The sequence below is a fragment of the Pungitius pungitius genome, chromosome 17, assembly GCF_949316345.1.
Source record: "Pungitius pungitius chromosome 17, fPunPun2.1, whole genome shotgun sequence".
NCBI classification, from domain to species: Eukaryota; Metazoa; Chordata; class Actinopteri; order Perciformes; family Gasterosteidae; genus Pungitius; species Pungitius pungitius.
In genome coordinates, this window is record NC_084916.1 from 17013726 (window position 1) to 17026816 (window position 13091).

Below are 13091 nucleotides of genomic sequence, written 5' to 3' on the forward strand. Positions count from 1 at the left end.
ATCAAATATATAACAAATATGCAAATATTAGGTGTCCCTATAGAGTGTAATTACTTGTTGCAGGTGCTGATACAAGGCCTGATAAGCTGGAAGAGGCACGCCTGAGCGAGTGCTTTGACATATAATTGGGCTTTTTTTAGCAGCAGGTCATTCGTCTCTGAGCAGCATTTACATGTACAACTATGAGTATACAACGTGGAACACAGTCAAAACCATTATGCAGGTCACCAAGGAAACAGCAGTCAAACATCTGTGAAGTAGCTTCTACTTCAAATAATAACATAAAACATGGTTTGCTAAAAAACAAGATCCATGTTTAAATGCTGTATATGAACTGAATACTGAACAATTAACTCAAAAATTGTTTTCCAGCTTTGGGAAGCCTTTCCCAAAGTAAACTAGACATTTCTCACAAGCATTTTGCAAAGAATTGGCTTGGAAGAATCATTAACTGGGTTAAGATTCTGTGCACTGCGCTTACGGCCACTGTCATCACCAATGGACAAACTTGACAAAACCTCATACTGCACGAGGATACAGGCCTGTACAACCGATATGAAGATAGGAGTCCAAACCCTAAGAAGCCATCAAGATTCGCCTCTATGCAGATGACATATTGCCAATCGCAAAAATTCTGACAGCAGGGAGGAAATTTTTGAACTTTTGAACCTTCAAATGTTACCCCCATATGGAACATGGTGCACTAAAGTCATACTTTCCTCATTTGAAACACATCCTCAATAAACCTGTTTTCAAACTTAACATTAGGCCACTAATCTAGGATTACCTCCCTCAGCCTCACAATTAATTAATATCACCTCTTCAAGGAAGTTAATCCCACAATCATGTAGAATATCAAAGTCTGACAAAACATCAAGAAAATGTGAATTAGACCCATCCATCACTCCTGATGCTCACTTCTGGATACAAATATGCTACGACATTTACTTCATGACTAAAAGAATTTAAAACTAATAGGGTATAAAATACTTACACAGAATTCACTACAGGGTAAAACATGTTATTCACGCCCCTTATAACGACGTGCATAGCTAAGTTCAAGGAATCAGGATCAGGAAACACTTATTGTCATCATATGTCAGACATACAAGGAATTTGACCTGGCGGTTGGTGCATGACGGCAGACAGTGCGACAATGGACAACAGACGACATAGTGCGGGAAGATAAGAGATACAATAAGATAAGGGATGAGATAAGAAGATAAGATGCAAATTTAAATAGAATATAATGCTATGGGTTAGTTAAGTTAAAAATACAAATACAAAAAAAGTGCACCAGGCAACCGTAATGGACAAGTGAGACTCGGCTCAGTTGATGAGCCCGACTGCCGAAGGGAAGAAACTGTTAGTGTGGCGGGAGGTCTTAGTCCTGATGGACCTCACCCTCCTGCCGGATGGAAGGGGCACAAACAGTTCATGTCCGGGGTGAGAGGGTCGGCTACAATCCTGAAGAGATGGCGGATTGCAGCCAATCACCTTCTCTGCAGAGCGGATGATGCGTTGCAACCTGCCCTTGTCCTTGCCAGTGGCTGCAGCGTACCACACGGTGGTGGAGGAGCAGAGGATGAACTCAATGATGGCCGTGTAGAAGTGCACCATCATCGTCTTTGGCAGGTTGAATTTCTTCAGCTGCCTCAGGAAGAACATCCTCTGCTGAGCCTTCTTGGTGATGGAGCTGATGTTCGGCTCCCACTTAAGGTCCTGGGTGATGATGGAGCCCACTTCTGATCCTCCTCCTGACGAGTAGACCAATGATGACCGCGAGCAGAAGAAGCAGGACAACAAATCCAACAATGCGGACCACACCAGGGGGATTCTCTGAGGAGACAGAACATTTGCCCTGGAAGGTCATCCACGCGATTCATAAACACTCACAAGGTAAAACTACTTGCAGAGCAACCAGAGGCCTTCTACCAGTAGTCCTGAACTGTTTCTAGGGTACACATAATGCGGGAGACAATATCAGAGCCGACGATTTAACACACATTGACCACGAAACCATTAGAACCAAAGAAACCACAGTTTGAGTAGAAGTAAACACACCGGATTCCTCGTCTATTGAATTAACAGTGAAATGCTTTTTGGCACCACCTTTAAAGTTATGATTCCCTTTCACGTCCATCACATCTGGTCTCAGTCTTACCCTGGTTGGTCCTGATCACTGCTTTGTCCAGTTTGGTGAGGATGTCGTCCTTCACACCAGAGAGACGAACCACACAGTCGTACCTGCTCCAGTCTCCGGGGGCGACCGACGTGAGTTTCAGCTCGACGCTCAGCTGGAAGGATCCGTCGTGGTTGGGGAGGATCTCTCCGTGGTCCACGTCCTCGTGATGCTCCACCCCGTCCTTCCTCCAGAACATCATGGCTCCGTCGGGGTAGAAACCTGTGGCGTGGCAGGTGACCGCAGAGGAGGGAGTCCTCTGGAGGAGAGACACCGAGGGGAGGTCTTGGGGGGGATTTTTAAAAAAGAAGACGAAAAAGATGACTTAAGAAATATTGATGCGCCTTAGCCCTCTCTGGACGGTACACATATCATGTGACGTCATGCATTCCACCTGCAACACGAGGAGTCTTCTTCATCAATATATTACAACACTTTCTGAAGTATTACTAATGAGGTTCTGCACTACATCAGCTCTATTGGACACTAATCAATAACAAATAATGTATCAGGTCACGTGAGCGTATACCTGTTCTCAGCAGGAGGCTCCTCCCACACTCCACATACTTCTTCAGCTGTTCGGGACATTTGTGGATGTAGTAATTTCTATTGAACTCCAGTCGGGCCCTGTCGGTGTCCCATCTCAGTTTGGTGATGAACGCCTGCGGGGTGGGAGCCGTCCACGTGAGCGTCTGCAGGTCCAACGCGATGAAGTCCTCTCCGTCGTAACCGTACTGATTAAAACCCACGACCTCCCCGGTGGCGCTGTCCCACTCACAGCCGTTCATCCTCTGCAGGATGTGTGCGCCTGTGGGAGGAGGTGACATCGCATCACATCACCAGCGCAGACACGCCGACAGCCATCGGCTCGGTTCGCGCAGCCCAGAGGACGGATGCGAACGTGCTTTTACCTCCAGTCTGGTTGAAGCGCTGCTTCAGGCCGTCCATGTGGCCTCTGAAGACCTGCTGATTGACGGAACACTTCTGAGAGTACCACTCTCCGAGTCTCGGGTCCTTCTTTATCAATTCTCTCATCCAGGCCTGCTTGGGCTGCGCGGTCCTGATGCTGCTGTCACAGTAACCGATCTGGACGTCATCGACCATCGCAGCTCCCACAAACTCCGGGAAGTTTGGGAGGCCAGAAGTCGAGGTGAGGAAATATTTCAGGGAGTGTTTCACTGCAGGAAAAATACGTTTTTAGGAACTGAATTTTTAGATATTTTGGGCATTTTTGTGTTGTCAATTCCCGAAATTAACTGACAATCAAAGTTAAAGTTAATAATTTATATGTTGAATCACAAAGAGTTACTGAAGGAACATATCTATACAACCCACTCTTGGGTACAATAATACTACTCCATTGAGAAACCGGCGGGTGGCTGAGAGGAAGACCTGGTGTCTCCGCAGCTGTGTTAATATACACATACATGTTTATTGTAAATCTTAAATAAATATATTTATATTTTAATAAATGTATTATAATATATTTATAATAGATACGATATTATATCATATTCTGAGTATTGTTTTATATTTGTTATGGTTATTAACCATTAATATACTGAATTGTTTGAATAAAATGTCCTTATTATGTTAATCTGTTGGAATAAATGTTAAATATTTAAGTGCAAAGTAACAATGTGTGTTTGATACCCTTTTTTGGCATTGAATCATACTGAAACTGATGTTGGCCCTTATAAAAAAATCCACGAGCCGCCACTGTCTCAAACGTCATTTCACAGGGTTAGGTTTTCATTTCCTAAACTAAAGCACGAATGCCTTAAATGAGTATGGTAAATCGGCTGATAATAATAGGTTAATGCCTGTGTAATGTTTGCCTAACGGGTCATTTTGGATGCAGTGTGGCGCACTGAAAGTGAAAGTGGAACCTAACGGCGCAGCACAATGAGAACGAATCTTCTACATTCTACACTGACAATAATAAAAAAAGGAACTTTATGTGAGCTTACCTGTAGCAGCAAGGTGGCATGACAGGAGCAACAGAAACAACTTTTCCATATTGTTGTAATTACGGAAGCTTCAGCTCAAGTGCGACTCGGCCGAATGGACTGCGATGACGCGCATGCGCAGTGTTGGCGTGGCACGTCATAAGGTCATAAATAGGTGGCAATACTCAAATATCCACAATTTGTGTTTAAATAAAATTGCGTAGTAAGAAACATTTTATTATTTTATTGTGTTTCTACATACTTCTACAAGTACAAGAATTGAATGTTCACTCATGTGAATTTAGTAATAATTCACAGAATATTTGCTTTGTAAAAGTACAAAACTATAAGCATCATGCAATAAGTAGACATAAGTACCAAGGGTAAAACAACTGTAAACAACTCTACTGGAATTATTGATTTAAATATCACTTATTTCACAAATGTCGCAGCTAAAGATGAACTTCTCAACTCAACTCAACTTGATTTATAAAGCACTTTCAACACCACAAGTGGAACCAAAGTGCTGTACAGAAGGAAAAACAAACAGTAAAAACCACACAAAATAAAAACAAAGAATTAATACAAAACATATGATATAAAAACCAGCATTATCAAATGCTAAAGAAAACAAGTAGGTTTTAAGCGCACTCTGAAAGATGCCCAAGGAAGGACAGGGTTTTTTTCTTCAAGTTATAGCCCACTGCTCGAAAGCATAACTTGCTAAAATACATATTTATAAGAGAATCCACAGTTTCTAATAACCGGAATGTGCAAGTAAAACATTATTGCATGTCTCAATGAAATCTGGTGTAGAAGAAGAGCAAAGTAGCTTATCATGGAAATACTCGAGCAGGCTACAGCTCCTACTTCACTGGGCAACCTTAGTTACATTCTAGCACTGCAGGCTTATACAAATATAAAGCATTGTGCAGCCGTGCTGAGGCGGACCTACATCCTGTTCTCCTGCAGCCGCCTCAAGTGATGTGGCCACACCGCAGATACATCTCGCGATGTTTGTAGTGAGACCTCTTTGGTCATCTCAAAACCATTTAAACAGGAATTTAAAGTGTGGGGTTTTGCATACAATATGCATGATAACACCGCTTTACATCACATGATAATCGTCTCTTGACAAATAAAGCATAATAGAGCGCCGAATAGAGGCGTTTAGGGAAATCTCGCGAGATTTCGATGAGTTTACTCGAGTAAATGCCACGTCCTACCAGTAGCATCAACGTAGACTTAAGTATATGCGGTTTATCAAACGCATTGCACGCAGGACAGATAGCCATCGAGCGGGCAGCGATACCCGACACATCCCGGTAAGAATTGCTTGTTTGTTTGAATCACTGTCTGTCGCAGTTTAGTGGTGTCTGTCAGCAACACGTTAGCTAGTTGGTTAGCTAGCTAACGTTAGCTAGTGAAGCTAGCAGCCTTTTCCCTCACAACTTGTGTGATGCGCGCTCATTGTCTTCTGATGCCTGTTTACTGGGGGATTAAAGTTAACACGTTTCTAAGATAACAGCGTTATCCCGCGGAGCCCCGAGCTAACAAAAACACGAGTTAAAAACAAAAGCCGGCTCCAAATGACACTGATGAGGAGGTTTGATCAATAAACAAACTGCTCACCCCAATAATCAAAAAGCTATTGTGCTGCCTCCTACCTTTCCCTGTAGGGACCTCGAGGATTTGACATATGTGCAGAGAACGTATGATACTTGATGCATTTAAAGCCTCTTTTGTTTAGCATTCATCATAAAGGTGGATTGTGATGGAGTGAGGTAACTACACCCCAAGCCCCATCCACGTTAACAACATTAAAGTGATATAATGCCTCAATTCTTCCACTCATGTAATAGCGTAGTTAATCTGCATTATGCATGCTTTTGGAATGTTTCAGCAAATCTTACTTCACATAAGCAATATTGCGAATGCAGGACTTTTCCCACTGAGATATTCATGCTTTTTCTTAACTTTACGCACACCAACGGCCGTGTGTGCAGAACTGATGATGCAATCGGGATACCTGCCGTGTCGGCACTATAGCACTAACCGGTAGATCTGATGAGGAGAAGATGGGACACCTCGTCCTCCCTGAGGTCACATGGTACCCGCTCACTGGAACTCATTTGACGTGATGGAGCGGAACTGGAGAGGAGAGAGCGCCACGCACGCCGCTCACGTGGAAACGTTTGGAGTTTCGTCCTGACACGGGGAAAACACACGATGCACTGAATGTGGAAATAGCGTGTTGTGCGTCTACTGATATAATATCCCGATATTGAGATGGATCGCTCTGGACTTTCTAGAACGGACTCCTACTTGCCGGACCTTTTGTGTATGAGATCACAGTAACGTCTGTTCAATAACTGTAAATGCGCGTGTGTATATGGACATGACACTAGTTAGAGGCAAAGTGAAGCTTATTTTTAATTGCAATTTTATTTAGAAATCTGCCATGACAGTGAAAGGAAAGTGAAGCTATTGTTTTATATGCAATTTTTAAAGAATTCATAAAAATGATTATAGGTGTAAACAGCCATTCGGATTAATCATCAAACACAAGTTTTGATGTTGTTTTCTTCACCGTTTCTCTTTTTCTTTCTCAAAGGGGATAATATGGGCTGTTTACTTCTGCTGTCACTGACACTCCTGTTAGCCGCACATTCAACCAGCGCCCACAGCCATTCCCATGGCGACCACGACCACCATCACCATGGCCACCATCACCACGGCCACCATCACCACGGAGAAGATGACCAGGAAGATGTGAGGATGTTCCACGGCGCTAGCAAGTGGACCGCTGAGGCCAACGTCCCCAACCACGGGCACGCTCACGACCACGGGCACGCTCACGACCACGGGCACGCTCACGACCACGGGCACGCTCACGACCACGGGCACGCTCACGACCACGGACACGCTCATGAGGAGGATGTGGTTCGGGTCCACAAGGTGGAGAGTGGACACGCGCACTCCCACGGAGGGGAGAGGGTGAAGAGGGAGGCCGGAGCAGAGAAGAGGGACACAGTGGAGCTGTGGACGCAGGTGAGGTCAAAGGTTACGGTGGGTTGTGCCCAGGATGATCTATTAGACTTGGAAAGGAGATCCTCCTACTGCCGCCGCATCAGTGGTACCCTTCAGGGTCCCAGCTGCACAGTACAAGAAGGTAGATATTAAAGTGGTATCAGACTAATCTACCTATATATAAAAGTCATAAGGGAAATTGATGTTTGCAGCCATAGTTTTATATTAACAATAGAATATATTTCTCCATTCAGAGATGGTTGCTTAGGAGGTAATCAACCATCCCATTTATTCTCCTCGCTTTGCCTTTCAGGAGCAGGCTGCTACCTTTTTAAATCCTGAGTTACTCACAGATACTGTTTCCTGTCCGCAGGCCATCGGAGCGACTTTGCTCATCAGTGCGGCTCCTTTCCTCATCCTCTTCCTGATCCCGGTTCAGTCCAACAGCGACCAGCACCAGAACCTGCTGAAGGTGCTGCTCAGCTTCGCCTCAGGCGGGCTGCTGGGCGACGCCTTCCTCCACCTCATCCCGCACGCTTTGGGTGGGTAGAGTTGTTCTGTTATATTAAAAACAAACGCGTTGTTAAGGTGCCTTGATGTTGATAAGACGGCTCGTGTACATTCACGCATCTCGCTCTCTTCATGATGGCAGCGGACCTACAATCAGGAGGCAAAGCTTCCTTCCACTTTGACCCCAGACTGGAATGAGTGTCTGTACGGTGCAAAAGACGCTCTTAACGTTTCCTCCGGTGTTTGTTTGTGCACAGAGCCTCACTCTCACCACGGAGAAGAAGACCACTCGCACGCAACTGAGGTGTCACATGACCACGGCCACTCCCACGGTACGCAGTAACGACGGCTTTTCTTCCCCATCGACAACCAAAGCACCCACGGCCACCTGCTAACGATGTCGTCCTCTGCCTGCACAGGAGCGGCCCACGGTCACATGATGTCCGTGGGCCTGTGGGTGCTCGGTGGCATCATCGCCTTCCTGGTGGTGGAGAAGTTTGTGCGAGCCCTGAAGGGAGGCCAGGGCCACTCGCACGGCCACTCGCACGGTACGGACGGGATGTCCTCAGGTGTCCGGGGGGGGGGGGGGGGGGGAAGGTGTTCTCCCTGTGGGGAAGACGGTCACGTGTGAACTGTTTATATTCTTAGATGCCCCCAAGGAGAAGGACAGCGATGGCGAGGAAGAGAAGGAGAAGAAGAAGAAGACGAAAGAGGGCAAAGCCAGCAAAGACGCGGCGGTGGCGAAGAAAGAGGAGCCCAAGAGCACAGGTGACCAACGCAGTGACCGTATTTACAGTCTGCTCGTCGCTTACTGACATGAAAGGTGGTTTCGGCCTTTGACATCGTGGGAATTCATATTTATGTTCAGACATCAAGGTGTCGGGTTACCTCAACCTGGCGGCCGACTTCACGCACAACTTCACCGACGGCCTGGCCATCGGCGCCTCCTTCCTGGTCGGCCCGACGGTGGGCGCCGTCACCACCGTCACCATCCTGCTGCACGAGGTGCCGCACGAGATCGGAGACTTCGCCATCCTCGTCCAGTCGGGCTGCACCAAGAAAAAGGTGGGCGGGGCTCTCTGAGCGTGTACGTATGATGAGAAGAAGAAGAAGAACGCATCCCTCTGCGTGACTGACGTCCCTCTCCCCACCAGGCCATGTGTCTCCAGCTGCTGACGGCCCTGGGGGCGCTGGCCGGCACGGCGTGCTCCCTGCTGGCGGAGGGCGTGGGCGCCGCGGCCACCGCCTGGATCCTGCCCTTCACGGCCGGCGGCTTCGTCTACATCGCCACGGTGACGGTGCTCCCGGAGCTGCTGGCGGGCCGCTCCAGCTTCGGCCAGTCCCTGATGGAGGTCCTGGCGCTGCTGCTGGGGGTCGGCATGATGGTGCTGATCGCCGAGTACGAGTGAGGCGGAGAAAAGGGAGGGAAAGAAATGCTGATGTTTTTTTTTTGTTGTTGTCAAATGGATCATAATTTGCCTGGGGTGTGTTTTTTATTTGTTATTTTTAATTCATTCTGGAAGGGACGGGCTTTCGTTGTCTTTATGGCGTCACACCCCTGATTTTTGTATCGACGGTTCTTTTTCCGGCTACTTGAACTGGAAAGAAACAAACCTGACAGGGACGTTTTTGAGGAACTGCTGCTTGGCCGAAGGTGTCCTTAGAGACGGGGGGGGGGGGGGGGGGGGGTCCAACCATTCAATCCCGGCTTCACCACACGGATCATTCAGCCACATTTTCACTGCGAACTGACGCCTGGTTTCCTCCGGGCTTAAATACGTTCGTCTTGCAGCTTGTTACGCATGAGCTGGGTCACTTCTACCTGATATTGATTGTTAATATCTTTTACATTCCACAAGGTCAGTGTTGTGGCTTCAGCAGATACGTGTGATGATAATCCCCAATAAAGTGTCATCATTATCACTGATTGATTCTCAGCCTGTTCTCTCATTAATGACACACACACTTTATCAATTATTGCTTTGGGAGTAATAACTTTTTTTTAAAAATATGTCTAACTGATTAAACTCGAGCTGTTTCCAGATTTTACCAGAGGAGGGCGCAAGACGTCTCGCCTCCTGAGAAAGACAGAGGTATAATTAAAATAAACTCATTCCAGAGGCGCTCCACTGAGATGAAGGATTGGCTCTGTACATTCTGTGTCAAAGCAATCTGCCTGTGACCAAATGCAATAACCTTTTGTTATCGTGTCATAAGTCCCACCCCAACAATAACCATGTGACGCCTGAGGCCCGCGTTGCTTTTAGTGCAGTCGTTCATTTGCAATGAAGGGAATCCCGTGCTGTGTCTTAAACGAATGCAGAAACGGTTGAAATGAGGAACTAACCGCAAGGAACGAACCCTTCATATCGGCTAAAACTCGCAAAATATTCACTCGGAACATTTAGCAGAAAGTTGCTAACAGCTCAATGTGTTTGATGAAGAAATGAGATCAGCCTTCACCGTCTCGAGGTAACCTAGCAACCCGGCCTCGCCATATAAACCGAATATGCCTGCACACTAGATGTTATATCACGTCGTGCCAACTCCTATATATCGGCCGCTGAAGTGAAGTTCGCGAGTGGGGCGTGATGCTCGTGATGCTCGTGGTGGAAACCGATCCCAGGTGACCATCATCTGCCAACAATGAGCTTCCTCCCTGCATACGCATCACGGCGGTGTTCTTTGGAACAGGGGGTGTGGAGCCGGGTGTGACAGGTGGGTTTGGCCTACAAACGAGAGAAAATGAAAGGTCACAAGGTTTAATCCATTTTAATTAGAGGGGAAAGTTTCATAAAACGAGCTGAGGAAAATTAGGGTTTAAAGTCCAAAATCATTTCCTCCTTCTTGGGAAGCCTTTATCATCATTAACAATTAGTGTGTTAAACTCACTGATATGTGATAACAACCAATCTAGTGTTGGATCTTTACATATTTAACAAACCTGAGAGCGAGAAACCGCCCTTTGATTAGACGTTTCCCAGGATGCACTGCGTCTTAGATTCGGTGATTTCACCTTTTCCACATCGTCTCTCGGCCTCGTAGGAGATGAGACCTGTGTGGAATCGAGCGCTGCCGATGCATGCTGGGTAAATTTGTCTCCCACTTGATTCTGATACTTTCTGTAATAATTTTTAAAAAAAGAACGATGAACATTTTTCTATTGATTGTAAGGATTTTATTAATTAGATGATATATTCATGCTAATGTGGTGCTTAGCACTGTCGACTTGATTAATGACTGATGATTTTTGACTGATTTTTGATTGAATGTTGTTGTTGTTGTTGGCTGTCCAAAGAAGGTCCCTCAGAGAACGTCTCATTTCGTGAGCTGAAACTCTGTGTGCCCTTCGATGACACATGGCCCCTCCCCCTGGCCCCTCCCCCTGGCCCCTCCCCCTGGCCTCTTTCTCTGGCCCCTCCTGTGAGCCCATAGCCAGCTGGCACGTACGATTGGCATGCCGAGGAGGGTCATTAACTGTAATCTTTAATTTAGGTCATTTCCTTATTCTCAAATCTACAAAAGACAAGGAGGGGAATGAGCAGAATGTTCACTTGGTGCCATTTTTATTTAATTGGCCTTCATGTTACCGTGTAATTACCTGCGTTCCTAAAAGCAGTTTCATGATTATGCAAAAAGAGATTAAGTGGAATGTTTGACAGCTGACTTTAACTAAAGAAATGCAAGACTCTGAATACACCCGTCAGAAAGACATTGAACTTTTATAGCATAAAAGACATGAAAGATTATGGATGAATTACTTCACTCGCTTTTGAACTTACTAACTGAAAAATACCGATGCTTTGTTTATACGTTTGTCAGTTCCTCTTCAATCTGCCCTTTATGACAGAGCATGTGCCATTTATTTAGTCAATAAAGTAAGAAAACAACCTCCTTAGGTCTTTTTCTAACCGTGATGTCACAGAAAGATGACCGGGGAGACTTCGTCTTCGGTTTGACCGTCGTCCTCCTCGCGAGGCTTCATGAAAACACTCAACTGTCAATCAACAACAACGTCAGCTTCTCACGCAGAGACTGTTGACTATAGAACTGTCCTCGAACGTGGCCAGACAGACTGTCTCTATACGGTCTCACACACTGTCCCACGGACTGTCTCACATACTGTCCCACGGACTGTCTCACTGTCTCACACAGTGTCTCGCACACTGTCTCACATACTGTCCCACACACTGTCTCACTGTCTCACACAGTGTCTCACACACTGTCTCACTGTCTCACACAGTGTCCCACGGACTGTCTCACATACTGTCCCACGGACTGTCTCACTGTCTCACACACTGTCTCACACAGTGTCTCACACACTGTCTCACACAGTGTCCCACGGACTGTCTCACATACTGTCCCACGGACTGTCTCACTGTCTCACACAGTGTCTCACACACTGTCTCACACACTGTCTCACATACTGTCCCACACACTGTCTCACTGTCTCACACAGTGTCTCACACACTGTCTCACTGTCTCACACAGTGTCCCACGGACTGTCTCACATACTGTCCCACGGACTGTCTCACTGTCTCACACACTGTCTCACACAGTGTCTCACACACTGTCTCACATACTGTCCCACGGACTGTGTCACTGTCTCACACACTGTCTCACATACTGTCCCACGGACTGTGTCACTGTCTCACACAGTGTCCCACGGACTGTCTCACTGTCTCACACACTGTCTCACACACTGTCTCACATACTGTCCCACGGACTGTCTCACTGTCTCACACACTGTCTCACACACTGTCTCACATACTGTCCCACGGACTGTCTCACTGTCTCACACAGTGTCCCACGGACTGTCTCACACACTGTCCCACGGACTGTGTCACTGTCTTGCGATGCAGAGAAGATCTGGAAAGCTGCTGCATGTCGTGCTCTTCGTAAAGTTCTGTTTTATCTGTCAGGAATCGTTCATTGCATCATATGTCATGACATATGATGAATTTGACTTGGCGACAACGTAGTGCAGGAATGAGATAAAAAGTATAATAATATATAATGCTATGGGTTTAGTAAGTTAAGACATAAAGTGTAAAATAAAATTAAATTAAAAAATGAAAATAAAGATAAAGTGCACCAGCTAAACAGAAAGTGACAAAGTGAAAGTGACAAAGTGAATGTACATGAGGGTGAGAGTCAGTCAGGGGGGGCCCGGCTCTGTGGATGAGCCCGACTGCCGAAGGGTGGAAACTGTTGGTGTGGATGGAGGTCTTAGTCCTGATGGACCTCAGCCTCCTGCCGGATGGGAGGGGCACCAACAGGTCATGTCCAGGGTGGGAGGGGTCGGCTACAATCTTTCTGGCTGCTTCAAGGTCCTGGAAGCGAACAAGTCCTGGAGAGACGGCGGATTGCAGCCAATCACCCTCTCACTAATAAACTTCTGTTCCACGTTTCACTGCTTC

The 13091-nt window shown here is 46.4% G+C and overlaps 2 protein-coding genes across 2 annotated transcripts; one reads left to right on the forward strand and one right to left on the reverse strand.

Moving 5' to 3' along the window:
- Window positions 1–378: 378 nt before the first annotated feature.
- On the reverse strand, window positions 379–4394 carry LOC119219549 (major histocompatibility complex class I-related gene protein-like). Its single transcript, XM_062558543.1, has 5 exons — window positions 4153–4394; window positions 3094–3360; window positions 2712–2990; window positions 2165–2467; window positions 379–1839 (listed from the first exon to the last, which is right to left on the reverse strand). The coding sequence occupies exons 1-5, from the start codon at window positions 4199–4201 to the stop codon at window positions 1715–1717; spliced, it is 1023 nt and encodes a 340-aa protein (XP_062414527.1). The 5' UTR covers window positions 4202–4394; the 3' UTR covers window positions 379–1714.
- An 897-nt stretch (window positions 4395–5291) lies between these two features.
- Window positions 5292–9354, forward strand: slc39a7 (solute carrier family 39 member 7). The gene is made up of 8 exons (XM_037473790.2): window positions 5292–5456; window positions 6746–7182; window positions 7535–7703; window positions 7929–8003; window positions 8091–8219; window positions 8320–8439; window positions 8540–8736; window positions 8826–9354. Exons 2-8 carry the CDS (start codon window positions 6754–6756, stop codon window positions 9078–9080), a joined length of 1374 nt encoding a protein of 457 aa, XP_037329687.2. The 5' UTR covers window positions 5292–5456; window positions 6746–6753; the 3' UTR covers window positions 9081–9354.
- The last annotated feature ends 3737 nt before the right edge of the window (window positions 9355–13091 follow it).